The following is a 27,458-nucleotide window of genomic DNA, read 5'->3' on the forward strand; positions in this document are numbered from 1 at the left end:
AAGTTTGTAACCTAACACTATAGAAACTAGTCAAGTTCCTTGTCAAACAACTATGAGAGTAAGTTAACATCCATAATTAAATTAACCAGAAGAAATAAAACACCTAAATGAAAGACAATTTAAATTATGTATTAAAAAAACGATGTGTAGATTAGCATACTACAAATTGAATGATTATATAGAGGATAAAAATGCTTGGAGGCAGGCTGGTCCAGCTCCACAGGGTAACGAAAAAATAAAGTAATTCCAATAATGTAATAATAAAACCATGTTATTTCAATTTGTTCTGTTAAATTAGATACAATCATTGTAAATGTGAGAGCCCTGTAATTAGCTAAAACTGTATTAGACTAGTAGAATGCACTTGTGTCAGCTTGGAGTTGTCATGCTCACTCAAAGGTCTCATTGGCGGTGGCACGGGCATTGGATCGCTCGATTCCCTGCAACATGGTTGAGTTGGGCGGTGCTGGTGTACGTGTCATGTTCGTGAACGGGCGCTGTCAACTGGGACTGGTCAGCTCCAGACTGCATTAAGATTGTTGTCCTCAGGGTTATTTTTTTTTCTATCACTTTGACTAAATATTAGTTTTACATTGTTCTCACATAGTTGAAGCAATCGAAACAATGTAACCATGAATTGTATTGTGAATCTGATTGGAAAAGAGTAACCTATGGAGTTTCTTGCTCGTTCTTCTCCATAGGAATCTACGCTTTGGAACGAGCAAATAGCTTCACTAGAGGACTGACCGACAGACTGACGTTATTAATATTATTATATTTGCTTTGACGTTCAAAAGTGCCTTCCTGGTCTAATTGAAATAAATAATTTTGACTTTGACTTTGACTTTGACTTTAATTTAGTATGTCTTACGAAAGTTATAATAAAATTACTATAATAAAGTATTTTATAGTTAAACATCCAAAAAAAGTAAGAAAGTAGCTGTTACTAATACTCAATGCCTTGCAAATACCTAATAGGTAGGTTGGATATGCCATTCAAACATGGAAACAAACATTCATTGTTATGCTTACATAGGAAGTGGTACCTAATTCTTAAGACAACAAGAATACTGGCTTTTCACAAGTTACAAAAGAACATTAAAACAAGCTTAGTAATACAAAATATCAATGAAATTAAGGAAAAGTTGGAAATTTAATGAAGAACAAACAAGCCTTTTATTTCAATCACTTTATTGTTTTGGCACTAGCTTACACACACATCTGTGTCTAAACAGTCCTTGGCTACATTATTAGACGCAGCCACATTTTCGTAGTAACTACGTAATTATCTAGATGTTTAGAGATTCCTATTAGGTGTACCATGGTTTTTTATATTTTGTAACCTTTTACACAAATGGACTTTCCTGGACAAAAAGATTTTTCAATTGGAACCAGTATGTCTGGAGGTAAGTGTGTTGAAACTAACAAAGTTTTAATTATATAACATAATATGTAATAAAGATACAGGAATCAATCAACACTGTGGTTTTAAAATTAATAATTAAATAATAAATAGAAAACCAATCCAAAACAATAGAATCATTTCCTCAATAAATATACATACTACTCATAATTATGTTTAAAGGTAAAAGTGCTACCTAAATATAAACAATGAGTAAACTCATCTAAATGTACTAAAAAATTAAAAAAATAACAAAAGTGCATCAAATTGTAAATGTGGCCAGGGACTGTGTGTCAGGAGAAGAGGGCTCTCACCCAAAATCATCCATAATAATTATCTCCCATACCCTGTTATCATTGTGTGAAAACAATGCATTTGAATTGAATTTTCAAGTTCATACATTGCTATTCTTTTTGTTAAAATATACATGTAATTGCTGTTGGCATTCAACACCAGCTGAAATGAAGCCCATCTAATGACATTCCTTCATTCATTACTTTGTATTATCACCATCACGGATATAATTTAGTTTGTAGTAAATGGATTTACTGCTAAAAGGTTTTTTCATGTCTTTGACTTCTTATTACATTGTTTATATTTTTTATTATCATTTATCATTAATGCAACATAACATTACAATATTTTCTAGAAGCTACTGGCTGCTGAGTAATATATTACTCACTCAAATTATAGATTAGGCACTCTATGCAAGTTTACTAAACTTTTATATTGGTATTAAAACTTTTTGATAAGTAAATGATTTAAAAAAAAAAAATCTGCCAGTTCTCTTAAACTTTTGTTAAAAATAATAATTATTGTGTAAGTTCATATCAATTACTTTTTGTGTAAACTTTAATTATTTATGCATTGTGCCTATCTACTTACTTATATCTTGAAAGTAAGAGATAAAGTGATAACAATTTGATAAGAACTTTGAATAAACTTCATACATAGAATACTTTTGTTTATAATAACATGAAACCAGTCATTTGATTACTGCAAATGCCTGTTTGGTTTGTAATGATAATGTGTCAGGAAATATCGAATTATATTGTTTTATAAACATGCATCTACAAAACAAGATATATGAGTTATGCTCAAATAGGAACCAAATCAGATGCTTGATATATTTACCCAAAAAGTTAAAGACTTTAGCTATCTTTTGGTCACGGATTTCATTACGAAAGCATGTTGCTAAGTGGCGGTTTAGTAAAAATAGAAAAGTAACTATTTCGAAATTTATGTTTTGCATTCCATGGAATACACGGAAGTGTTGGGAAAACAAATATATTTCATTATAAATAGCCTGACAAACACGACACCGAATAGAACTTAACTACAATGCTAGTTTACTGAGTATTTTTAGACGGACATGCAGATTTTACTGGCCTCACCTGATTACATCTTACGTTAAAACTCAAAATTTTGATGACTCACCGAATGTTTTAAATTCCAACGATGTTAGCGGGAAGTCTGACCATTATTGCTAAGCACAATGAAACAAAATCCACGGGATACCACCCCGAACCAGTCACACTAAAATTCTTTGACACAAAACTCTCTAAAACTGCACATAATACAACACTCCGAAGGAATAATTACACCAGGGAACTAAAGGTCGGAAGGTGAAGCTGCTCCTGTGAGAAATATGCAGTTGTTCACATAAAAACTGATACAATTTCACGCACAAATGCCATTCTCGCCGTTTCTTCGTTCGACCGGACGGTGAAGCGGGGGCGGGAGCAAGCGACTATCACCTCTCAGGGTGGTCATGTAAATCTTATAAATTCTACTCTCGAGGAGGCTGATGCCGTTTTTTAAAATATTTTTGAAATTATAATTATAATAAAAGTGTTTATCTATTTTATATGATTTCTAGTATTTTAGGGTTAAGCAAGGATCGTATCGTACTAATACAAATGACTGCACCGTGATAATCGTGATCGTGATATTAAAGATTATAGACTTAGGCACTATATTTATTATACTCTTTGCAAGCAGGACAAATCTTTGATGTTGGTAGTTAAAGTTATCAATTTTTATTTAATAACTTATCAAAGTATGTAATAGAAAAAGAAGTTCGACTAACTTAGTTTCACATGAGATACAAATTAAATCATTTTTTATATTTCCAAACGCAGCAATCAATGTCATTGTACAATCTATCAACCTCATGCATGACATTCAGTCAGTCTGTCAAAATATGTCATACTTTTTTGCGTACTAATTTGTTTAAATTTATTGAATTTCTTGAAAATGTCTCGCGATAAAAGCGTTTGGTTTGCAGAAGAGATATTGCTGGATGCTAAATTAATTAATTTTCAATTGGAAACTGGAGAATGGGATGCCGTGGAGGAAATGTTACGTGCTGAGGCACAACTTTCCAGAGACGCCGAGACTGGACGATTACGACCGTAAGTAATCAAATATTCTACTGTTATTTATATAATTAAAACAACAATATTGTTTTGTAATCCTCTCCATCTCTCCGGCAATCAATACTTTGAACTATCCTAAATATCCTATAGTAACACCAAAAACATAACCGCACTACAGGAACGTGCTAGTTCCTGTTATTTAACACTACCTAAGAATACTAACTAACCGGTGCTTAAATCTTCCAGTAAAACCTGTCATGAACTTTCGATTTTATATGTATTGTGAGTAAGAAAAATCATAAGATGTTATAAATTTAAAATTACAGGAAAAAGGCATCGGAATATACATTACGACTCATAGCAGAGGTTCTTCACATAATGCGACTGGATGTTGAACAAGCTTCCTACAATAGAAGTACTCTAGCAGTTGCAGAGCAGTGTCTCCGCTTGGTCCGCTCCTGTGCTGCAGCAGGAACTAAGATGCAAACTTACATCTCTAAAGAACTCTCTATACTAGACTCTATGCTCATATTAGCCACAGAATATCAACATCCAAGTGTTGATTTTGTCAATGAAGAACTCCAAAAAAAGTTTGAATCATGCATGACAGTACTCATGCAAACTTTAGGAAACTTAGTTGTGAACAATCCATTTAACCAAATAATGATTTGGAATAAATTTGATGCCAATATCATGAACAGTTTAGTGGGATCTAATGATAAAATTGCCACCGCAGCTGCCATGATTGTTTATAATATATTATTAGGCCAACCAAATGTGTTGCCAGATGATGTGATGTTGTTGAATTCACTAGCTTATATGTATAGTAATGGCAACACTGAGTACCCACATTTAATTATAGAATATTTGATCGGTGTTGAGAATACATACATAGAGAAGTTATATTCAAAGTTAGAGCCTGAATGTAGGATGTTGGTGTTGAATCTGGCATATAACATATTAATGTCAACAGAATCTCAGGACATTAATGTATCTGTGAACTTTGTAAAGTTCATGGCACATGAGTTCAAGAGTAAATCGGATTGTATATTGAAGACGGTTGATAAGTATGTGAACTCCATAGAGCCTCAGGAAGTGGTGTTTTTGTTGGAGATCATAGCCACGGCATCCAGTATGGACACTTATATGGACTGTTTGCAGTCAGACAGTTCTTTATTTATTAATTGTGCATGTAAGTTTGAATTTTATTTGTCATACAATACAAAGTTATAAATATAATATATTTTGTACTATTAAAATTTTATAGTAATATTTCCACGCACATGCACCTATTCTGCTTGGCTCCTATTGATTGTAGCATGATGTATTATACACCTTCTTCGATAAATTCACTGACCAAGACAAAAAAATATCTGGACATTCTGTTGATCATATGGACGGAATAGACATACTGGCAACTGCCAGAATAAAAGGCATGTTTTTGAGTAATAATTTCAATTTATTTTTCAGTTTTACTTCGAGCAATTCATAAACTCGGTAAAGAGAGCAGTAATTTCTTTTCTTCACTGAATAAGTTGTATGAAGCCACAGGCAGGACTTTTGTTGATGATGAAAATGAATATTCAACTAATGCACAACTCTCTAGTCCTTGTGAAAGTAAGTAGCTATATAAAATCTTATATTCTTATCTTAAAATACTAATTTTCTGTCCAACTACGCTGTAACTGTCAATTCGAACCTTTTGAGGTAAGCTCGATCACAATCTCGTCTGTCATTTGTCGAAATTATTTTAACAAGCAATGAAACGGCGGACCGCGACCGAGGTCATCTTTCGAATTGAGAATTAGAGAATAGCCTAGCTGAACATAGGTTCTGGAGGGGTTCTATGGCATGTACAGACATTAGCGTCAAGCATCTCTTTTTTTTGTCTAGGCTTAAAATCGAAATAATAAGAAGTTTTCAAACTCCCTAAACTATGCTAGAAATTAATTTTAAATTGACTCAATTATATTTGTAAAATAAAATAGTCCAGAACAATAACTTTTAGCAGATCTCCTCAGTTCAGTCACAAAGGAATCAATTCCAGAGATCATAAAAAATATTATATATAGTTGTATACTTTCCTTTCGTAAATTGTATTGCCTAAATTAATAAAAAAATTACAACTGTGATTTAATTGTATTATGTATTCGATAAATGTGTGAAATAAACATTTAAATTATATTGCTTCACGGTTCTAATGATAATACTGGGCAACCAACTTACCGTGTAATTGCAAATCATGGCTCCACAAACACCGCCTTTAATAAATTATTTTTATTGAAACTAATCGATGTTGGCGTTACGCACACGGAGTAGTGATATGTTGGAATGCTAAGTCATTAGGTACCAATATCGTAGAATGTAAAAACTGCCACTCGTTAATTAATCGCCCTTTGGTATATGGTTAAGGTATAGATACCAAATAGTATCTAGGTAAAGTAAAGTTCTCCCCAAAAAGGTCTTAATGTAAATTTGGCAATATAATAAACCTACTATATTGTGTACCTATGTGCTCTTATGCAAAAACCAATTATTGAACCTCGTCATGAAAATACATAATGCAATAACCAATCCATTGTTTCTTAATCTGTTGCCAAAATTTCCAGATCCCCTAACTAAAAACGATTCAGCCGACAACATGTTATCGTGCAACGAAACGACATCGGAATGCACTGAGTCGGAGAGCAGCGAGCAATATTTCGAATGTAACGAGACCCCTTCGTACATGGAGAAGTTTGACGCCGTAGATAACATCCAATCATTGAAATTCACAGACGGATTTCCTGAAACGAAAAATGGGAGGAGCAACTCCAACTCTAATATAAAAATTGATGCAGATCTCTCAAAAGTTGCCTACAAGAGAAGTAGTTCGGTTCCAAAAGGCGATGATCGTATATCTTTGCCTACAAGAAGAATTAGTTTAGAACATAAAATCGACATCGGTGACGATAACGAACCTCCTTTAATCATAGACGCGGCGTCACCTAACGGTAGTATGAACACCATAGCAGAAATGATACCAGCAGCCTTACAGTGCCCTAGATTTGACAGTTTTCAGCCTACAAGCAGAACCGAATCTCAAGATAGTTCGCCAAACGATCCTCCAACGGAAATCCACATTTCAAAAGACGAATTGAAAAGCGAAGTGAAAGCATCCCCGAGCGAAATATCCCCGCCCTTAGCAGAGACTTTACCAGAGTCGGACTCGCAGAAACAGTCACCGGACACTCCGAAAGAAGTAAAGAAGAGTCAGAATCTGTCGACGGATTTCGATCTTAGTGAGCAGCTGCAGAAAATTCTTGGTATTTCTTCTGAGAAAACTCGCGGTGACACGGCTAATGCGGAGAAGAAGAATGAACCAGTAAAAGAAGTGAAGATATCTGACGATGCTCCCAGCAATAAAGTGCCATCAGTGAAGATTGACTCCCCTGAGGGCGCGAAAACTAGGTATGATCATGTTATTCTGTTTTAGCTCTCATATTTTCTTTTTGTTATCTATAATATAAAAATAAGTCGGATTTTCCTTCCTGACGCTATAACTCCAGAACGCACGAACCGATTTCCACGGTTTATACACATATTGGTTTTGCATTCGTTGGAAACGTCTCGGGCTCCGTGAGGTTTATAGCAAAGAAAATTTAGGAAAACAGGGAAAATCATTGGTGGCGAAACGGAGTTCGCCGGGTTTGCTAGTCCCTTATAAATGTGTTTTCGAGCCAGACAAATTTAAAATCTACTATAAACTTTGTCGAAAATTACAGGTTAGGTGCAATCGACATGACTACTCCGAAGAAAGCAATCACGTGTGTGGAAACTGTTGAACGTCATGTGGCGTTTGGTTTCAAAGCAGCTCTAGTACGGACCCTGGCCAATCTTTGTTGGAAGAATCAGGAGAATAAGAAATTGGTGAGTTCAATTTCATTAATCGAAGCAGGTCGACCTTATAAGTTTGTAATAAAATTGAAAAACTATTGAAAAAATCGGACTGACTTTCACACTCACACAAAATGTTCTCTTTGCAGATCCGTGAGCTAGAAGTGATACCAGTTCTTCTAGATTGCTGTAACATCGACGCTCGCAATCCTTGTATCCTTTTATAACGTTTTAACAGTTACTTTCTCCTTCGGTTGGAACAAGACTCAGACCAAACTGCGCAACTGTAAAGCGCACTGAATGATTATAAAGTAACTTCGATATTAATATTATACTACACCTGTTAATTGAGAATGTTCCTTATAAATAAAACAGTAATCATGCAGTGGGTTATCTTCGCCGTTCGGAACCTGTGCGAGAACTGCCCGGAAAATCAGGTTCTGTATACTTTTTTTTAATTGTGTTGTTGTATATCGGATTATAAGTACATACCTAATGCGTTCCGCGCGCGCCTCAAAAAGCCATCAGCTCACAGATGGGGCCCAATAGGGCTGATGCCTATTAATGCGTTGCTGGCATTTTGGGGGTCAACAATTTGGGAATTGGGGATTCCGGGATGAGGAAAATGGGGACGTAAGGCGCATAATGAAAAGAAATCAAGAATAATATCCCTCCATGTTGTATTCTAACTCTTTATATATTTTCCAGGAGGTAATTTCGAAGGTGACGCTCCAAGCTCCGGTAGACAACGAGGTTTTGCAGGAGATGGGTCTCACACTCCACACGGACACACAAGGCAACAACATCAGAATTGTACCCATGTCGCGCGGCTAAACATCATACACAAGAAAAAATACTATTCATCTCCTAGCCTAGCTAACTATTATAACTTTATTTACTTTATAGAGCGGCAGTTATATGAAAGAAAACTATCTTATAAAGAACTAAATAAAAACCCATACCTACATAAAAAAATTATATTGCTATAATAGTTCTAATGAGCTTATAGTGGTTTGCTTCGAAATTATTTCTTTTTACATGTTTGTGGACTTTATGAGGGGTGAAGATACTTGATGTTGGAATGTATTGATTGGATCAAAAGATGTATTTTCTATTGCTATAGAATTGTTTTATGGGAGGGACTGATTAGTACTCGAAAGTGCACTATTTTGTATTGAATGATTGAGATAGTTAAATAACTGTATGTATTTCGGTATAAGTATTATCCAAATATGATGGACTTTAACAATTTCCTGTGCTAGTTCATAGCCTATGTCTACCGTACCGTATTTATTTATTCATAATATTCATATGTAAAAAATAAATCATCATTACAAAATTACAGTTTTATTTCCTAAAAGCCAAGCTTCGACACGAATTTGCTGGCTCAGCTGTAGTGATACCACGGTCTCACAGAAAAGCGACGTAAAACAGGCTCAATTACCCCAACCCTCAATTCCTAACCCCCAAAACACCGATAACGCACTTGTAACGCCTCTGGTGCTTCGGCTGTCTACAGGCGACGGCGATTGTTTACCATCAGGTGATAAGAAAGCTCGTTTACCAGCTTATACAAAAAAAATTAGTGCCCATCTCTTCTGGATTTGGACATTATGTGCAAAAAGGCTCGTGTTCTAAATTCTGACACTGACATATTAGACAACGTTTTGCTGTGTTGTTGACTTTTGACATTAACTGTTGACATATACTGTGGACATATAGAAGTAAATTCTATTCCATTCGATTGCTGTTTGTTATTCTCTTTTCTGACAAAAATACATCGAAAATATGGTTAAAATAGCTCTGCAGATCAAAGCGACTTTAGAATGCATCGAAAAACTATATACGAATCATCCGTACTATCAATGGTTCTTAAAACTGAAGTGTGGAAGTTGCGGCGAAGTGACCGAGAAGTTCCATGACCTTACGGAAGCCGAGAAGATACCGCAGAAGCATAACAGATCAGAAACTAACCTGTTAATAAAGTGCAAACTATGCTCCAGAGAGAATAGCATGGATGTTATTGAAGGCAGCAATGGTAAGTTCTAGAAAAATCCTAAATAGGTATATAACCTTATGTACTTGGTACATGTTTACTTTTTCCTTGTACATGTTTATTTGGTACATGTTTTTTTTTTTTAAATAATATAATTAAAAATGCAATTTTACGTGCTGCCGCTTAAATTGTAGACTATAGTTTTATGTGTAGTTAAAATAGTTTCTTACTAATTTACTTCTGTTCTCATTCAGGTCAGCTAACAAACCAAGATGAGGGCAAGTTTAAAACTATAGTTATATTTGACTGCCGCGGGTAGAGCCAGTGGACTTCCAACCCAAGTCTGGATGGGTGGCAGTGGCTGAAGATGACGGTAAGACTTACATGTTATTTATTTAATCTTTAATGTACACAATACAATTAAATTGTAGTGCATTCTCTACCAGTCAATGAAAATAAGGTACCTATGGAGAATAAATGTTACTTGCTATTAGGGTTTTTTTTAATTTTAATCTGGGTGCTTAGCAATTACTGGTCATTAAAAAATATAATCTTGATAAAAATGAAAGATACTAGAACTATATTTAGGGAAAAGATGTACCACCAGAAAATAAAAATGTGATTATAATACCTATTATGAACTTACAAACACATTTATGTAGGTGCTGTTTAAGCCTAACCTATATTTTCCTTCATGTTATTATATTGTATTGTATTATGTAAATATTTATGTTCTAGGAAAAACATTTGAAGATGTGGACCTGACAGAAAAAGAATGGGTAGACTATGATGAGAAAAACCAAACTTCAGTTGGTGTTTATGAACTGGAATGGCAGTTTGTGAAAGTCAAGTAAATTACGAATTTATATTCAACAGGTTTGCAATAAGAAATAAGATTAAGAACCTAATGTTATGTTAAATTATAAAAAGATAATTATGTATTTTTTTAAAATGCAGTGGAAGTCACTGAAGCGCTACTTGTGTTTTATGCCTTTGTTTTCTAAGAAGTAACAAAACAACTTCAAATTTTACTGACACAAAAACAGCGCGGATATTCCTAATATGTTTCTACATAATCTAAAAATACATTTATGAAATCGAAAAGTTAAGTTAAAAGTGAGCTGCAATACTAATTTAATTATTGTGAGATATTACTATAGGTACTCTTTTTTGTTACTCTTACAATTTTATTAAGTAAATAGTAATATTGTAATTTAAAATAAAATGTTTTAATACTCTTTTTTTGTATCTATTTATTGAAAAAATTGTGAAGAAAGAGACAAGCCTATTTGGGAAGATAGAAAATTATCACTGATTCTTATTTCTTACTGACTATCTGACTATAGGGCTCCCAAACAAAACTGCGAAACAGTTTTGTGTGGGAGCCCATAAACCACCCTGTTCCAACTCCTGCTCTATAGCGAAGTCACAGTATATGACACAGTAAATTATTGATGTACCTAACTAACGAACTAAAGCATCACTAAACCACACACTAAAAACTCTGTTTGCAATCCACCCAGGTACCCATATCTACACAGAAATCAATATGTTAATTTTGTTATCATATTTGTACATAAATTACGATAAACAAACAAGCCGGAATTATAGAATTGTCCTGGAAATAAACCGCCAGACTGACGCTACGCACGAATAGAGCAGTAGCTTCGGTCAGACCTGACAGGGCCATCAAGTGATAAATATGTCTTGTCACGAAATAAAACACGCTATAAAATATTTACATAAGTATTGTTGTTAGTTGTTAAAAAATACAGCAGTTAATGTTCCATTTTACTGTTTCCGAAGCGCCAACACGCAATATTTATGCTGTTGTATTGATTAAAAATACAACAAGTATCAGGAAGTGATACTGCTTCCACTGTGCAGTCGACAGAATAAGGTCTCAAACAACTTTACTGTATTTAGGAAGTAGGTTCATGGTTGTAGAAAAGCAATACAGTAAAACGGGGTGAATAGATACAGAAGAGGGGTGAATAAATGTTGGGAAAATGTTCTAACATCTATTCACTCCATTCTTGTATCTATTCATCGTTTCAATTCTATTCGCGCCGTTTCGCCATAAGTTAACTGGTTATGCGTGGAACTTAGAACTGGGTGGTTTTTAGTTAGTGAGTCTAAAACTCCCTCTCGCCTCACCCAGGGCGGACGAAAGGAGGTCATTTGATGATAAAAACGTTATGTACCTAGCCCTTAAGAGCTGATAGTAACTACTTCAAATTTTAAAAATAGGTATCTAGACAAGGGGCAGTGTAGTTTTCTTGTTTATTTTAACCCTCAGATATCTATGTAGTAAGCATCTAGCCCATCTATGTGTAGGTGGTTATCTACGATTTCAAGCAGCAAGTTAATACATATGGTTAAATACGAATTATGCTGTCTTTTGCTACAATAACTTTGTGTGATTGACGTGGACTTTTTACAGTAATCTTTGTTTTACATCGTCCATGTTGCGTTCTATTGAATGAACCCATTATGTGACGTTTATGTTTTCGCGCGCCAACTCAACTGTGAATAGTGGGTGTGAACTCACTTTCGATTAATACTTCACTTCCTTTTCCGTAATTAATCTTAGCACTCAAAACACTATTTGACTGCACGGTTGGCGCGGTGGCTGGGCAACCGGCTACCAAGTAACGTGTGGCGAGTTCGATTCCCGCATGGGGTCGATTCCCGCATTCGGGTCTGGGTGTCATGTGTTTTTGAACTTGTATGTTTGTAAACGCACCCACGACACGACACAGGAGAAATTCCTAGTGTGGGGCAACGTTAAAAAAAATATCTTGCACCTTAATATGTAGGTAACGTAAGATTTTATGTATCTCCAGGTCCAGGACTATTTACCTGCTTACCATTAGCAATCCTTTTTTCTTCTAAGCAATTTTGCCTATTTTTACGGATTGTACAGTTTGTTTCATAGTTTAATATCACACACATCAATAAATAACACAAATTTCTTCTATAAAATCCGATGAATTTCTTCGGAATTCTTGAGTATTGTGAAATCAGGATCACGTGCGTGTATTAATGAATTGATAAACGTTAACGTTTACTGCAAAGGTGAGTGACTCGTAACAGTGTGTAATTTAGCGCTAGCTCCGCACCGCCTGACAGAATTCCCAATGAACTTGATGGATTTACTGTATACAGTATAAAATAGGTAAGAACTTACCTCTTCCTTGCGTCTTATTCTTCAAAGTTGATGGAGGTAACCGACCATCCTTCCGCAGTATAGCAACCAACGAATAAGATCTTCATTGGATATAGGCTCTGATGACACGGTTAAGGTCCTATAGAAACTAGGAAGCCTGGCTGTTAGTGCTGAAACTGCGTTAAGCGGACGTCCGCAAAAAGTATATTTATTAAATGTCGCTAATTTTATTTTAACAGTTTGCATTGTTTGCGTTGTCTTATCGATGGAAAACTTAATATTTGTATAATACTATTTAGCTATGTAGCCAGCAAGACCGTTCATAATGCTATATGTGAACTGAAATGAAACAGCGACAGGCACCCCCAAGGTGCACTATTGTATGTTGTAGGGACCACGCGAGCGTCCGCGTTACGCAGCTTTTAAGTGGCTCCAATGTGTGCCTCCAGTGGATGATAATGACGAGTCGGATAGCTTGAGGAGGTAAATGGACTCTGTGAACTCAGTGGTTATAGATACGAAGGAAAGTTAGTGATGTGGGGAAAGTGGACAAATAACACATATCCCTTCGAACCAGCGGTAACTTATTATAAGGGTAAAAAGACTTAGAAGAAGACTCGGAATAAAGATACCTATCCTAACATCCTTCTACAATATTTACGCAGGTGAGTTATCAAATTAGGTAAAGAACAAGTCATAATACCTATAAAACATTTGCAATTAGTGATAACAATAACGTACCTACCCAATTAATAATAACAGTTAAGTCATTTCATGTCAACTGTTTTATAATAGCCCAGTCTCAGTCATTAGTTGTGGCTACTGTTGCACCCAAACGTTAACATTGCGTCACGTCATTCTCATATCCTAGTTACCTAGGTACTGTATTAAAAAGATACATCATTAAACCTACTGAATCAGTTGATTCAGTAACACTAACAGTAGTTTCTAACCCTATTGAGTTCAATAGGGTTAGAAAATAAAATATCTTATACCTACATGGACTGAAATTGTCTTTGAAATCTGAAATGGTTGAAAAGTTTAGAATATTTAAATAACACATGCATTTATCACAGCACCATTCATTTACTCCACTTACATTTAGCTTTCCACACACGTACCACAATAATTTATTGTAACAAGGTTCCCTGCATAACATTCTAGTGGGAATATTAACAACCGTGCAACTAACAATACCATTACACTTTGAATATTCTACTTACTAAAGTTCGTTAACTAACTACTAGGGGTCGTTGTTGTCGTTGTCTCCTCCGTGTCAGACCGAGACTGGAATCCATGGAAACCCGTGTTACCGTGCACGGTCACCGTGTGATGAGGCGTACTTGACACTACAGGCGTGCTGTCCGTCACATAATTCTCTGAGTACTGAGAACTGTACGAATCGCCATCGTACACTTGGTAGGGCTCGTGGATCACAACCGGCACTTCCACTGGTACCTTCACTGGCACTTTTACTGCGACTGGTACTCTAACTGGATACGGAACTTTAACCGGGTACGGTACTTTTTTTTCGACTGGATAAGGTCTTGGCACATATACTGGAACGCGTTTCTCCACTTCTACTTTATGTGGAACACGCACTTCTATGGGAACCGGAACCTTTTTCTCCACTTCGACAGGATAAGGCACTTTTTTCTCAACGGTTACTGGATACGGTTGCGGCACTTTTACTGGATACGGCTGAAGATAAGGCACCTTAACTGGAACGTGTTTTATTACTTCAACTGGTTCTCTGACCTTTACTTCGACCGGGTAAGGCACTTTCGTTTCGACTGGATACGGCTGTGGGACCAGTACTTTGACCGGTACCGGGTACGGGACTTGCTTCTCTACTTTTACTGGCACAGGGACGGGCCTATCCACGGGTACTGGCACATTGACTTTTACAGCATATGGTACCTTTTTCTCCACGTGAACCGGGACTGCCACCTTCACTGGAACATGTCTCACTACTGGGACCTGTTGAACTACGGCATATGGTTTCGGCACGTACTCTTTTTCCACCACTCTTACAGGCACAGGGTGTGGTATTTTTATTCCTATCGGATAAGGCACCTTTTTCTCTACGGTTACTGGATACGGCACCGGTTTTTCTACCACTTTTACCTTCTCTACTGGAACCTCCACTTTTTTCTCCACTGGTACTGGATAAGGCTTAGGAACCTCAACTTTATATGGTACTTTGACGGGTTTTTCGACTGTTTTAATGTATTTGTGGTGATGGTGGTGATGATGATGTTTGATTTTGGTGACAACTCGAGGGTGTCGGTGGCTGCCATCGCTTTCTAGGTCGTACGTGTAGTGCGTCGGTGAATGTCCCCGCTTCCCACTGTAACCAGAATAAGTCGGTTTCAATTGTCGATTTCGATTGAGAAACACCATTTTCTTTCTGGCCATGAAAGGAGTTTGAGAACTCGGTATCGGGACAAGCCCAAAAGATTGTAAATACATCATTTGCTTACTTTGTGATTCGACGGGTGGGGCACTAAATAAGTCCGATCGCTTAGTGATTGATGGTGGTGGTGCTTTCTTGAGAGTTGGATAATGTGAGGGCATTATTGGCACCCAGTCATTTTGTTCGAGTTTGGTGAAGTTAATCGGTGGTAATGGCGTTGTGGTTTTAACTTTTAGTTTCCTTGTAACGGGGCGATAGACCCGTGGCGTTGATGGCGTTGGTTTGATAGTCGTTGTCACAGTCGTTGTGTTTCTGTATGCAAATCTAGTTCGATGGGTTTTGCTCTCTGAGGTGTCACGGTCTGACTGGTCAGTAGTGTTTGTTTTTGTAAAAGTCGTGTTATCTTTTGTCAATGTCGTGTTGTGTAATAAAGTCGAGTTTGCATTGTGTTGTACACGTTTGGGCCATATCCTTTTTGTCCGGAGAACTTTTTCAGTGGTTGTGGTAGTAGCTTCGGTGGTAGAAGTTGAAGTAGATGTTGATGACGTTGTATTACTAATTTTCGGAGGTTTGACAAAGTCCGTACGAATGCCATTGATCACTTGGGCAGGCAAACTGAACTTAGGACTCTTTACAACTATAGGTCCGCCAGTAGAGGCGGCATACACTAGAGGTCGGCTGGGCTTCAAATAATAAGTCCTATGATGTGGTGGTAACGGAATCACTCTAGGAAACTTGTATACAGAATTTGCTGAATGTTGCAGCTTCGTAGGTTGTTTAGAATAGAGACGAGACGGTACTTTTTGTATCTGCCCGTGCCTAGGCCAGGGTACGTCGGCATTGACATTTTGTATCACTAGTTTATCAGGGATGTTGGGCGGTTTACTTGGCGGCCTTTGTTCAGGTTTATAAATAGACAAGTCAGGTTTCGTCAATGACTGGTTATTGGGTTTTGTTTGAGCTACGTACTTTGGGGTGTGTATTATTGTTACAGCTCTGTTCTTCGTCTCTATAGCAATTGGCTCTTCAATGAGGTCATCCTGTGCCGTCACGCCACTTCCTTGATAGACGACGATCACTAACGAAATGATCAGCAATGCCGTCTGAAACAAAATGTAACTTTTCAGTTAACATAAAAAAAGCTAACATTTTTATTATTTAAGTAACAGGTTCTACTGAAAGTTAAGTTACCTAAGTACGTCATTAGTTATTTTCATTTAGATTCCGTTTCGAGACTAAACTAATTTTAACATAGGTACAGAAGTTAAGTAAAGGGGATTAGCTACCGATATATTTTTAATCGGCACAACTACAATCAATCGTCCATTAATGTCTGTAATTTTAACTCGTGCAAATGATAAGAAATTGATGAACAAGTACAAAAAAAGACAAGTAGTAAGGCGTGCTTAGTGCATGTACCTATCTCGATGTTTTATATATTTTTTGTTCTCTTTTTACTATCAGCTTAACCAATGCGTGCGGTAAGTAAACACGCGATCCATCTTTCCGTATAATGCCATTTTAGGCGAAAAAGAATCACGGCAATTTGTAATACCTGCCTACTGCAACAATAAGGCGCTGAGAAAATTGCTCATAAAGATTTGCAAAAAGCTCATGTATCTACAAGGCAGCGATTAATGTTTATTATAATGGCATAGATCCTCTTCCTGACGAGAAACGGAAGAGTTTTTGTAAAAGTTGAAAAACTGTATTTACTTAACAATTAAATAATTCGAAAGAAATAAAAATATAGTTACAAATCGTAAAAAATAATAACTTCACGTTACAGTTATGTTCAGCAGTTGTCTAAATAAAATAAATATTTATTCGTAAGAAGGTGTAGAAATGTCAGTCTACTTTACCACACTCCAATATCAATCACTAATGGCACACTGCACGCTAATCACAAACTTATATTTAATTCACTATGATTTCACTTGATTTTTTTTCATCAAAATAATTTCATTCGCACGTCACTGATTTCGCGCCAAAATAACTGTCACTCACACCATATTTGAAACGTTTCGTTGTTAGAATTATTCAGGAAAAAATAATCGCGTTTTATTTTCACTCAAAAACTGTTTTCATTTTTATTTGGTAGTCACGTATATTTCTAATTGCATCAAGTTGTTTACCTACCGATAAGTGTTGCATATTGAGGGTGCCTGCCGCCGATGCAGACATAAACGTAATGATACGTCCGAGGAAGCGGCACTCACTTATATAGCATTCGCGTAATGGGTGGCTGGACAGGACGAGTACTTTCTCTACCGATGCCAATATCATTGGTCCCTAGGTCATAGATATCCGGAAAAATTGGAAAAGCAGTTAAAAAATAGACATAAGTAAGTACATAGGTACCTATTTTCACATTCATGTATGATTTTGGGGTTCTTCTTATAGGTACCTATGAGTAAACGACGACGCGTCGTTCACACGTTCAATTTAAAGCAAACAAGCAACGATGTAGGTCTTCACAATAATAAAAATTATTTTTATTTAATAGGTAGGTTATGTACCTACAGGTAAGTACATTACAACAATTTAAACGAATATAAGTTAAGTAATAAATATCTATTTTTTGCTTCTATTTTGTAAAAAAACGTAGGCTTGCTTCGTATTTATATGCAAAATTAATAAGTATAAAATTATCGTTTTTAGCTAATAAAGTACCAACTTACCTTTTATATGACGGGGGACCTTCAAAAGATGCCCAGTTTTTTGGCGATAAGACTAGAGAGCGAGAGTTAACTTACCGCACTAAAACCTCCCGGGTGAGCCGCTATCCGCACCTTTTTGGGCCAATAGAAATTAATAGGCCAATCTCAGAGTCCCTGTGGTGTTACGCTAGATACCTACGACGCATCTTTAATGGAATGATATTATATCTATATTATTGCTTCGTTTCTAGGCATTTAAGTAGACATAACAATTGTGGCTTGTGCCACATGCGTCAGAGTTCCTACATTAAATACGTATGGCTAATTTTAAATTACGTTTACCTGCCATATCAGTTATCCAACTGTGGATATTTGCGATGAAATATCTGTTATGCATTTTCCTGCTTCCGTTTTTCCGCACGCACCGAATATGTGTTGTGTGTAGACTATATGCAACCATGTAAATAAGTAAAGCACGCAATAAGTGGTCGTTAGCGATGTTAGGTACCTACTCGAAATTTCTACACATGATAGATAGGTTTACTACTTTACTAGTAGGTAAGTCTTTCCTACCCTTAGTATAAGATTGGTTCTCAATCACCTTTGTCTCACTCTTAGTGACCAACAACCACGAATCTGTTTCAGGAGTGGCAGCAGTCAAACTACTCTCAAGACTGCACACTTTGGGACGGGACTTTGTACCCCTAATTCATGTAAATTCAAGTTCAACTTGATAACGGATAAGGTACCTACTCAGTCCTTTTGGAAAGTTATTCGTTATAGGTAGGTACTAATATGTAGAAGTTTAAAAAAAAAACAACGCAAATCCCTAGGCTATCCTACGCTTGCCAGGTTAGGTTTTGGAGTCGGTCGATCAAACACCTAAGTACCTTGTTAACCTTGTATATCACATAGGTAGAGGACGTATTTTTAAGCGCACTTTTCTCCTCTGTACCTCTTCTCCTCTAGTTACTTAGCCTTACATTATATTAGCGAAACTACTCAACGCGGCGGCTATGTAAATTATTTTTTATTAAGTAGGTAATCGCTTTTTTTCGCTACACTTACAAGTTATGAGTTAGCTATATTTAGCGACGTAATGCTACTACAAATCCCACACTTATGAAATAATGGAACGCGTAGAGAACGATTTCCCCACGGAACGAAGCTTTGTGACATCCGCAAATTGATGTTCCGGATCCGGATCTCATATTTTATGTAGGATTGACACAGAACAAACCCTAGTGCGGGGAGTAGAAAAGAAAAGAGACAACACTTAGGCGTCATATATTGCATTGGTATTCCGAAATTCCTATGCACCGTAAATTCATGTATTGCGAGGTAACGCAGTGTTGCTGTCATGCTCTCGAAGGTTATGCCCATTTTTACCAACCTCTCCTATATTTTAAAGAACCCTTAAGCGTAAAATGGCATTTTGGTACCAACCTATTAGTTGTTTTTTATGGTTAACGAGCAGACCGATCACTTGATGGTAAGCGATCTATGGACACACAAAACACCAGCGTTAAAGTGCGTTACCGGCCTTTTCGGGGGGAATTTAAGGGTTGATGGGGGATCGGGGATTGGACTTACTCGGTAACCTCATTCTCACAACGTAAACGTTGTTTCACTTCGGTTTTCTATGAGGCCATGGTATCACTCTGGTCGAGCCGGCCCATTCGTGACGAAGCATGCTCTTGCACACTTAAAAGACACCGTGATGGTTTACTCCTAAACCAAGGTTACTAAAAACGGCCATTAGTGTCAGTTTCAACTATATAATATATAAGTACCTATGTAAAAGCAAACACAGTTACTTATAAATAAATCACTGTATTTCTTTCAATATCTTAAGCCTATATTTATCATCGGGGAACCTCATCTTCACAATATGGCGTACTTCTTCACAGCTGTAGCTCTGGAACTGCTCCCTGTCTTTGTTCCATAAGTCCGATACTTCCAACAATTGCGCCTTCAACAACTGCGGCAGTTTTGTGAACTTCGACCAAATATTTATTTTTGAGTCGAATTCAATTGGCTCCTGTAACAAAGTGATTTAAATAATAAATACTAAACATAAAATTAAAGTAAGTATTGATTGTTTTACTGATCGAGTGATCGCTATAAATTCGTACCGTAGTCTGAGTTTCGATTCCCGGATCAAGCAAAATGATTCTTAGGATCTTTACCATATTACATGGGACTATGTAGAAGGTACCATACTGTCTATCGCCAAAAACTGTTCTACAGTTTGGCGATTTTTGTTGTAAATTTAATAACTTTAATTGACTTTTAAAAACTTTTACCGCCGCACTCACAGACATTTAATGATTACTTAAACTATTCCTTAGTAATGATTTTGTATCGAAAACCATCGCTAAGGACTGGGTTAAGTAACCAAAAAACGACTCAGTACGGCGGTTAGTCTTAACACTTAGTGCGTGGAACTCTGCCATCGTCATTAGGTAGGTGTAATACAGATTATATAGAATTAAAAAGAGCTTACCTCAAATAACGTACAAATTTCAGCCGCTGTACTTTCAACTCTCATAGCCAACATGTAAACCAGTTCTTCGGTGACTGGTTTACTGTCTTCTAGCACTCTGTCTAGTACTGACTGGCACAACGCTTGCACAAGAGTGCAGACGGACATCTCATACATACGAGCAGGCAGGACGTTGAGCCAACAAGACTTTAGATCTTTCATTAAGGCTAGAGCGTTGTTGATTGCGCAATCAAATTGCTCGTAGGACTCGTGGGTCCATTCGGCACCTGTAATTATAAGACAAATTCGTTAAAGCAGAAAATCGTAAATTCCTTTATTATGTTTTGAACCTTATGCGTTTGTAATAAAGTTGAAAATGTTTTATAATTTAGCGACCGATTTCTGTCGTAATAAAATTGACGAGGCTTCCAGACAGGGTGGTAGTATAGTGTAGTCAAAGTTGTTCTGAGTTCACAAGCTTGATGGTTTTATGTTTTTATTATTTATTTATTTATTCATGTACAATTGTACAACACACAGACTATATACAGGAGAACACATTAGCTAACATATATTGATCACAGGTACCTACATAGGTTTTATTTTACCAATTAGAATTTTAGTAGTTAAACTTTGTCACTAAAAATCAATTTTTATAGAAGAAGGAACAGACATTTAGGCAGCCAACTTGCGTTGCATAATGATAAAGTTTAATTTCATATGTAACTAAATACCAACTGATTCAGAATGCTATTAAATAGAAGATTATTCTTTGTTTAATAACCCAAGAAATTACCTTTGCCATCAATACTATGCATGATGTTGCTTTTCTGGTTTTGAAGGTATAAGGATATCTTCTCAAGACCCAACACTCGAAGATCTTGGATGCACTCCAGCAGCACCACATTGAGCTGGTCAGCCATACTCTTGGGGAGACTGTTACACCAAGGAGGTCCAAGTAGACTATGTGCCAGGTAGAAGCAATTGTTGAAGAACAGGGCTGAAAAGAAACAGAAAAGTGTTAATTAAAAAAATTGAATTATATTGCTTTGAAGTATTAAAGTAAATTCTATAGAAATATATAAAGTTCAAGAGTTTGTTTGTTGGAATGTGCTAATCTCCAGAATTATTAATATTTTTTTTTGTTAGATAGTCCGTTGATCAAGAAATAATAAAACATTACTCTGCAATGAAAAGAAGCCAAGCAGAGCGAATGAAACTGCTTGGGAAAAGCTAATAATTCATAAAAACGTAAGGTAACATTGTTCTTACCAATATCAGCAGGACAGCATTCTAAATTAATCTTAAACTTCTTAGGAACAAAGCTCTGGTACATAATGGCAACATCCTTTATGTAACCAACCAGTTGCCTGCTGTATCTCTCCGGTAACTTCGCACTCTCTTCCAAATGTTCTATGATTAATGTCATAATCGCTTTAACATTGTGTGAGATCACACATTTAGGGAGAAACAGTGGCTTTGTTATGTTCCATACGATGTTATTATCAGTAACATCTAGTATGGATTCATTCTCATTAATATTGGTTTCCGAGCCCACAACAATCAATCCATTAGAAAGGCTCTCTTTCAGTAGTGTGCGGACATCAGCAAGTAATTTATCACATTTCTTGTTGTACAGCACACATTCAGTGTCATCAATGTATTTGGTCAGAGGTGATTCATTCTCTTTTACAAATTTCAAATCGACCAAGAATTTGTTGAACGCATCCAACTCGATTACTATGTTTTTGTAGTTCTGGTAGCTACTGTCACAAGACGGTAGGTTCATTCTGATGCAGTCTTCAATAATTTTATTGAAAAATTTCTGACGGATTGTCTCTGCAAAGACTTCTATGAAGGTATAATCACTTTCAAACTGCGAGCCTAAAGTTGAGTGCAGGAATTCAAAAATTGCAGTCAAATTATTAAAGATAGTTTGATAATTTGGTTTGTTTGGGTCGTCAAGATTTATCTTGATGTTGAAAACAATAGCACCAGTGTGATCTTCAGTGAATATATCGCAGTTATGTCTAATGACATTGTGGAGTAAATTGTTAATAAAGAAATGTGAAAACAAGCCCAGTTCCGCATACATTCTTTTTGTTACATATAAAGTATTCAATATCTTTTTCAACAGAAATGGGTCACTCTGTTGTACAGACAAAGAGTATGTTAAAAATTTAAGACCTTTTTTCTCTGACCATGTAAAAATATCTTCCCATTCAATACTTAGCTGGGCTGTGTACAAGGCCAGTTGATTTTCAGCCTGTGCATTAATAGCCGTCAAAGCCTTTGCCATATTACCCTCGAATTTTAAATTCTTCAATTCCATTTTCAAACTTTTCACTGCCATCATAGCATCACTGTAGTTGTACCTGCCGAATTCATGATTTGCCTTCTCTAAAATGCGTTTCCCATCAACAATAACGCATAAATCTTTGAAGATATCCATTGATTTGTTTAACTTTGCACAATGATTTTTAAATTCTTCATCACTTACTTCGTATCTTTCCTGGAGTGATTTTATGTCTTCGGCGCATTTTGAATGATCTTCAAGTATTTTGGCTTTCCGATTATGATAGTTCAATTGCTCTAAACTCTTTGTTATGGTAAAATTTACGAATGTATCGATAATATTCTGTTGTAATGCCCACGACAGTAATTGCACTCGTTCAGTTAGATCTTTTATTGTTGGTAAGACTTGGTCTCGACTTTTCTTCAGTTCTTCTATACTAACTTTATCAGCTTCTTGCAAAACAGCACTTAACAAACTCATTTTAATTAAACTTTAATTAACTTTCCTTCCAAACTCAACTTTCGTTTCGGTTTGAATTCAAAATTCAAATCAAATCATTTGTTTTTAAGTGACATATGTCAAGTTGACATTTGTTCAGAGTATTTTGACGTGAAGTTACGTTTAGTTCCGTCTGGTGTTAACTCAAGCGTCGTCTCCGGTAGCGTGAAAATAATTTATAGTTTTTCACAGTTTAATAAACAGGCAGCTTATAAAAAATCTCAATAACTTTATTATTGCTAATAAACTCTAGCTTCAGGTACATTTTTGAGTTATTCATCAAAGACACAAAATCATTGTCCAGTATTTAAGTAGATATAAATCAACAGATAGTTGCAACTAAATAAATTTAAATTCGCGTGAGAACAAATAACCCAGACTTGCTGCAGATACCTATAGATTATGGAAATAAGATGCAAATTTTCTGTTTGAAGGACCAAATATCTTTCTAATAACGGGTTGCCATCGTGCGTTTAATCAATCGCAGGCCCAAAGGCACCACTGTGTTCGCTACAAGCACAGGCTTCACAATCATTAGTGAATAAAGAATTTCAAAATAAATCCATCATGAACGATTGTGAAATTGAATGCCTGAAAACTGAATTGGAACATGAAAAGAACTGCCGGTTAGTATATTTAATAGTTTGTAGATGTACCTAGTTTGAAAGTAGTTAGCACATAAAGATATGCTGTTGTGTGTGATTTTCAGTTTAAATTCGTTTTGTCTTGTTATTTGAGTTTATTATTTCAGTAATGTATCTTATTATGAAAAGTTTCTAAGTTTAATAAAGACTTAGACAAGGATCTCCTTGAATAACCTACTTAATGTCGACCTTATTCTATTAGGTCAAGGTTGCGCACATCTAGATTACTTCCTTATTCTCCATTTGCATGCTGCATTATAATTTTTTTTGTAATAACAACAACCTACCGAAGTCTACGACAGTATAGCAAATTTGCTATGACAAAAATAATAGGCGCGTGGCGTAAAATTGTTTGACTTCCTTGTATTAAGTCCTCAGACGTACTGATTGCAAATAAAACAAGAAATTAATAGGTAATCATTTCCCTATTTTTAAATCCCCTGATAGAGAATCAGCAGCTTGGCAAAATGGAGAACTTGAGAAGCAGATAGTACTGGTTCAAGACGAATTGCGCAAAACTGACTACACTTGGGACCATGATGATGACTTGATGAAAGAGAGCGCAAGACATAAGGTTTACCAGGACACCATAGAAACACTGAGGGAACAACTGCCCGCATTGAAAGACAAGATCAAAAAGGCTAAGATTTGTGGACTTGGTAAGATTTTTCACTATCACTAGGCACCTACCTAATATGCTAGGTACTCTAGTATCTAATATTATTATAGTCGTGTACCTATCGTATGTGTATCTATCCCTACTTACGTAAGCGATTCATTGCAAATGAGTGACTAACAATTTTATTTAGACTACGACTACGACTACTAGACTGATATCTATGTTTTTTTTTTCAGACTGCAAATTGAAACACGACGACCTCAACATAAATCTGGACCTCCTTACACCGGTAAGTGATATTGTCATAATGGTAGGTACTTTATGTTCTCTGTATTGTCCCAAAATTTTTCACACTTTGCTAAATTACTCGCTACGACTAAATTACTAGCACAGTGCGAACTGGGTAAATATTACGCCGAGCTGACTTTGATTGTTAGGACCCTTATTGTCCAAAATAATAAAATTAGCACTGGTTAAAATACCTTCTAATACTTACAGGCAGAGCTGTTGCGAACAGTGAAAAGATTTGAGCGTCTGAAAACGGATCTGATAAGTACGCTGCGAAGTAAAGAGTGGCGTTTAGACTCGGAGTCTAAGGTAGGTATGACATAGAAATTGCAGTATATAATATATAGTAGTGCCTATAGGTACATTGTGGTGTATGTTGGTCACATCAATGATGTATTTAAGTATTTTTTTTAATTGGGTCTTTTCAGTAATGATATCTTTGTAATATTTCCAGTTGTTCGTAAGAGTGAACGACCAAAGAACTTACCTGCAGAACGAGTTGATGATATGTCAGAACAATATCATGCGACTGCAGAAGAATAGCAGCTACTGGCAGTAAGTATCATCGGAAATTGTAAGTAACTTTTTTTGAGGGGGGGGGGGATCATCTAATGACTTCTGCGGCCATGTGTAAAGGGAGTGTCAAAACTAACACGTTCTTACTCTCCCCTTAGAGTCGGAACCCCGGCAACCCACTAGGTCTTCAGAGTACCTACGTCATAAAATTGTATATAATTATGTGTTGTATTATTATGTTGGTCAGATAATATAAGCGGCAGTGGGATAAACTTTATATCCAGGTTTCTGTATTTTACCTAAAATGTTGATTCGGCCCATCTAATGCCACAAAGCCTGGATTTATTCCTGGTATAAAGCGGTATTCAGTATTAACCTAACTAAGCCAAAGTAATTGGAGTCTCAGTCATCTGCGAGATATCACGACACAGAAACTGTCGTATCGGAGTGTCATCAAGCTACGAGTTGCTATTTACCAGTTTTTAAGAAAAAAATCACTTTAAAACTTTTCAGTTTTCATTTTATCCACGCAAATACATATATTATTTTCTTTCATTTTATTTTTCAACCATTTCCATCAAAAACTTACCAACTTGTTTAACGTTATTTTTTTGATGAAGAAATGGGACTGTAGATCAGTGTTGATTCGTTCTTATTTCTACTGGCCTTACGTTGCAGGAACGTCGCCCGAAAGAACGACGAGCGAGTACTTGACGCAAAGCGAGGACCTATAAAGAAGATTATAGGTAACGAGCGGCTCGCACCCATCGCTACGTAGACAACTAGACAACATAGGCGTAGCCAGGTCTTACTTTCGGGAGGGGTTCAAGAAAGTCGACCCTTTAAATGTGTGAAAAAACTTCCTTCATACATGAGAAAAAGAAACAATTTATGTAATAAACAGATTCATAGGTAGTCATAGACACCTTTGCCAAACAGGGGATGTACTATGCTAACTAGAAAAATAACGCTCTGTAACGTCTAGGTACGCATTTTTCGGAGGGGGGAGGGTTTGGAGGTTCAATCCCCCTGGCTACGCCTATGCTAGACAAAATATATTTTTATCAACTTACACACTGTAGAGATGTATTTTGTTACACAGAAGATAATTTTAAATTATATTTACTCTAATAAGGAATATCTATTTACCATTAGGTAGTATTGTAAGTCGGTGTTTCGAAATAGGTAAACCTATTTATGTTAGATAGACAAAGTCAAGACCTAACTATAGTAGGTATAATTACATTTAAATTGTATTTGTTTTCCTGAAACGTCTATTTTCTATTAATACTCAAAAGTTTGTATTTCCACCTAAATATAATATTATGCAGATTATAAGTATTGCACTCTTTCTATTGATTAATCCGTGGCTTTAATTCTAGACCGAAATACTTAGGTATAGATACAATTGAAGGATGTGACTTAGATAGTTTAATGTAGGTATCATATGATCTATTTATTAGAGTACCTTACTAAAATCCGAAGGGATAATTGACATTTTGAACGCTATGTATAAAATGAGTGGCAAAGTTAACCAAAATGAATTTCCAAATAAAATAGAATGTGTTATACATAATGTACTTACGTAGGTACTAAATTCACACAGTAATAAGCACGTAGAAATAATAAACATTAATAACAATAATATTTCGTACTTTTATTTCCAAAATAATTTACAACAATACTTAACAACAATTTCCCCGTAGTATTAAATAAATACATAATTTTAAATTTTCTAACAGACTACCAGGTGTTTATAAATGAAAGAAGCTTTGACTTTAAGTCCATTGAACACAAAAGGTATGTTAATTTCAGGTCTAATGTAATAAAATTTTGATTAACAATTTTTAATTTTTTTATACCAATTACATAGTTACAGATATATTTTATTTCATAATTATTTATTTTCTAAGAAAACCATATCGAAGATGTCAAGATTTAGTATTCTTTATAGTTTTAGTGTATTTCGTTGGAAAGTCTATTGTTGTGCTCAAGTATTCAGACTCTAACTCGCTGAGCGGTCTCCGGTACAACGCGGCTGCAACAAAAGTAAAAAAAATTAAGTAAATTAACCACACGTGAGGCAGGTTCGAAAACTCGACAAGATGGCAAACGCCCATACGTGTCGTGGTTCAACAATAGACTTTATTTAGCTGATGATAAAGATGATAATTATCCGTTTATCTTATACACGACATATAAGCATTGTTAGCTG

General features: G+C 36.0%; 6 protein-coding genes across 10 annotated transcripts in view; 3 read left to right on the forward strand and 3 right to left on the reverse strand.

Annotated features, from left to right (window-relative positions):
* Positions 1 to 3,179, reverse strand: part of LOC118281958 (E3 ubiquitin-protein ligase SH3RF3) — a 34,894-nt gene extending 31,715 nt beyond the window's left edge. For 2 of the 4 annotated variants that reach the window (XM_050696070.1, XM_050696069.1), the window contains exon 1: positions 2,840 to 3,179. The gene's annotated coding sequence lies outside the window, so the exon portion shown is untranslated. The remainder of the gene's footprint in view (positions 1 to 2,839) is intronic. The other 2 variants (XM_035602809.2, XM_035602808.2) reach the window with 1 other exon arrangement.
* LOC118281960 (ataxin-10) lies at positions 1,254 to 8,995 on the forward strand. Its single transcript, XM_035602813.2, has 9 exons — positions 1,254 to 1,406; positions 3,690 to 3,816; positions 4,107 to 4,972; positions 5,251 to 5,397; positions 6,390 to 7,230; positions 7,545 to 7,689; positions 7,806 to 7,869; positions 8,032 to 8,093; positions 8,365 to 8,995. Exons 1-9 carry the CDS (start codon positions 1,355 to 1,357, stop codon positions 8,488 to 8,490), a joined length of 2,430 nt encoding a protein of 809 aa, XP_035458706.2. The 5' UTR covers positions 1,254 to 1,354; the 3' UTR covers positions 8,491 to 8,995.
* Positions 8,996 to 9,360: 365 nt separating this feature from the next.
* On the forward strand, positions 9,361 to 10,890 carry LOC118281963 (UPF0587 protein GA18326). The gene is given in 4 exon segments (XM_035602816.2): positions 9,361 to 9,694; positions 9,907 to 9,966; positions 9,969 to 10,025; positions 10,391 to 10,890. Coding segments are annotated over 4 exon segments (483 nt in total). The 5' UTR covers positions 9,361 to 9,444; the 3' UTR covers positions 10,507 to 10,890.
* A 2,995-nt stretch (positions 10,891 to 13,885) lies between these two features.
* Positions 13,886 to 23,257, reverse strand: LOC118281966 (uncharacterized). Its single transcript, XM_035602819.2, has 5 exons — positions 21,655 to 23,257; positions 21,179 to 21,382; positions 20,404 to 20,669; positions 19,786 to 19,938; positions 13,886 to 16,340 (listed from the first exon to the last, which is right to left on the reverse strand). The coding sequence occupies exons 1-5, from the start codon at positions 23,156 to 23,158 to the stop codon at positions 14,058 to 14,060; spliced, it is 4,410 nt and encodes a 1,469-aa protein (XP_035458712.2). The 5' UTR covers positions 23,159 to 23,257; the 3' UTR covers positions 13,886 to 14,057.
* Positions 23,258 to 23,528: 271 nt separating this feature from the next.
* On the forward strand, positions 23,529 to 26,888 carry LOC118281964 (uncharacterized). Of its 2 annotated transcripts, none has more exons than XM_035602818.2 (6): positions 23,529 to 23,802; positions 24,268 to 24,479; positions 24,676 to 24,728; positions 24,938 to 25,036; positions 25,182 to 25,282; positions 25,908 to 26,888. In XM_035602818.2, exons 1-6 carry the CDS (start codon positions 23,744 to 23,746, stop codon positions 25,975 to 25,977), a joined length of 594 nt encoding a protein of 197 aa, XP_035458711.1. In that variant the 5' UTR covers positions 23,529 to 23,743; the 3' UTR covers positions 25,978 to 26,888. The 2 variants fall into 2 exon arrangements, with proteins under 2 accessions (XP_035458711.1, XP_035458710.1); XM_035602817.2 differs by having other exon boundaries at positions 23,537 to 23,802; positions 25,922 to 26,888.
* Positions 26,254 to 27,458, reverse strand: part of LOC118281961 (hemicentin-1) — a 46,970-nt gene continuing 45,765 nt past the window's right edge. The window contains exon 46 of the mRNA XM_050695990.1: positions 26,254 to 27,281. Within this exon, the coding sequence (XP_050551947.1) occupies positions 27,175 to 27,281 (107 nt within the window). The 3' untranslated portion in view covers positions 26,254 to 27,174. The remainder of the gene's footprint in view (positions 27,282 to 27,458) is intronic.

This window comes from Spodoptera frugiperda, chromosome 9 (assembly GCF_023101765.2).
Source record: "Spodoptera frugiperda isolate SF20-4 chromosome 9, AGI-APGP_CSIRO_Sfru_2.0, whole genome shotgun sequence".
In the NCBI taxonomy this organism is placed as follows: Eukaryota; Metazoa; Arthropoda; class Insecta; order Lepidoptera; family Noctuidae; genus Spodoptera; species Spodoptera frugiperda.

Bases quoted from the DNA above. Each gene is read 5' to 3' on its own strand.
- LOC118281966 (XM_035602819.2), bottom strand. From the start codon at position 23,158: ATGAGTTTGTTAAGTGCTGTTTTGCAAGAAGCTGATAAAGTTAGTATA. The intron at 21,383-21,654 runs GTAAGAACAATG...GTTTCTTTTCAG, and splicing joins ATGCTGTCCTGCTGATATTG to CCCTGTTCTTCAACAATTGC. The intron at 20,670-21,178 runs GTAATTTCTTGG...TTATAATTACAG, and splicing joins GCATAGTATTGATGGCAAAG to GTGCCGAATGGACCCACGAG.
- LOC118281960 (XM_035602813.2), top strand. From the start codon at position 1,355: ATGGACTTTCCTGGACAAAAAGATTTTTCAATTGGAACCAGTATGTCT. The intron at 3,817-4,106 runs GTAAGTAATCAA...TTAAAATTACAG, and splicing joins GAGACTGGACGATTACGACC to GAAAAAGGCATCGGAATATA. The intron at 8,094-8,364 runs GTTCTGTATACT...TATATTTTCCAG, and splicing joins AGAACTGCCCGGAAAATCAG to GAGGTAATTTCGAAGGTGAC.
- LOC118281964 (XM_035602817.2), top strand. From the start codon at position 23,744: ATGAACGATTGTGAAATTGAATGCCTGAAAACTGAATTGGAACATGAA. The intron at 24,480-24,675 runs GTAAGATTTTTC...TTTTTTTTTCAG, and splicing joins GGCTAAGATTTGTGGACTTG to ACTGCAAATTGAAACACGAC. The intron at 25,037-25,181 runs GTAGGTATGACA...TAATATTTCCAG, and splicing joins GTTTAGACTCGGAGTCTAAG to TTGTTCGTAAGAGTGAACGA.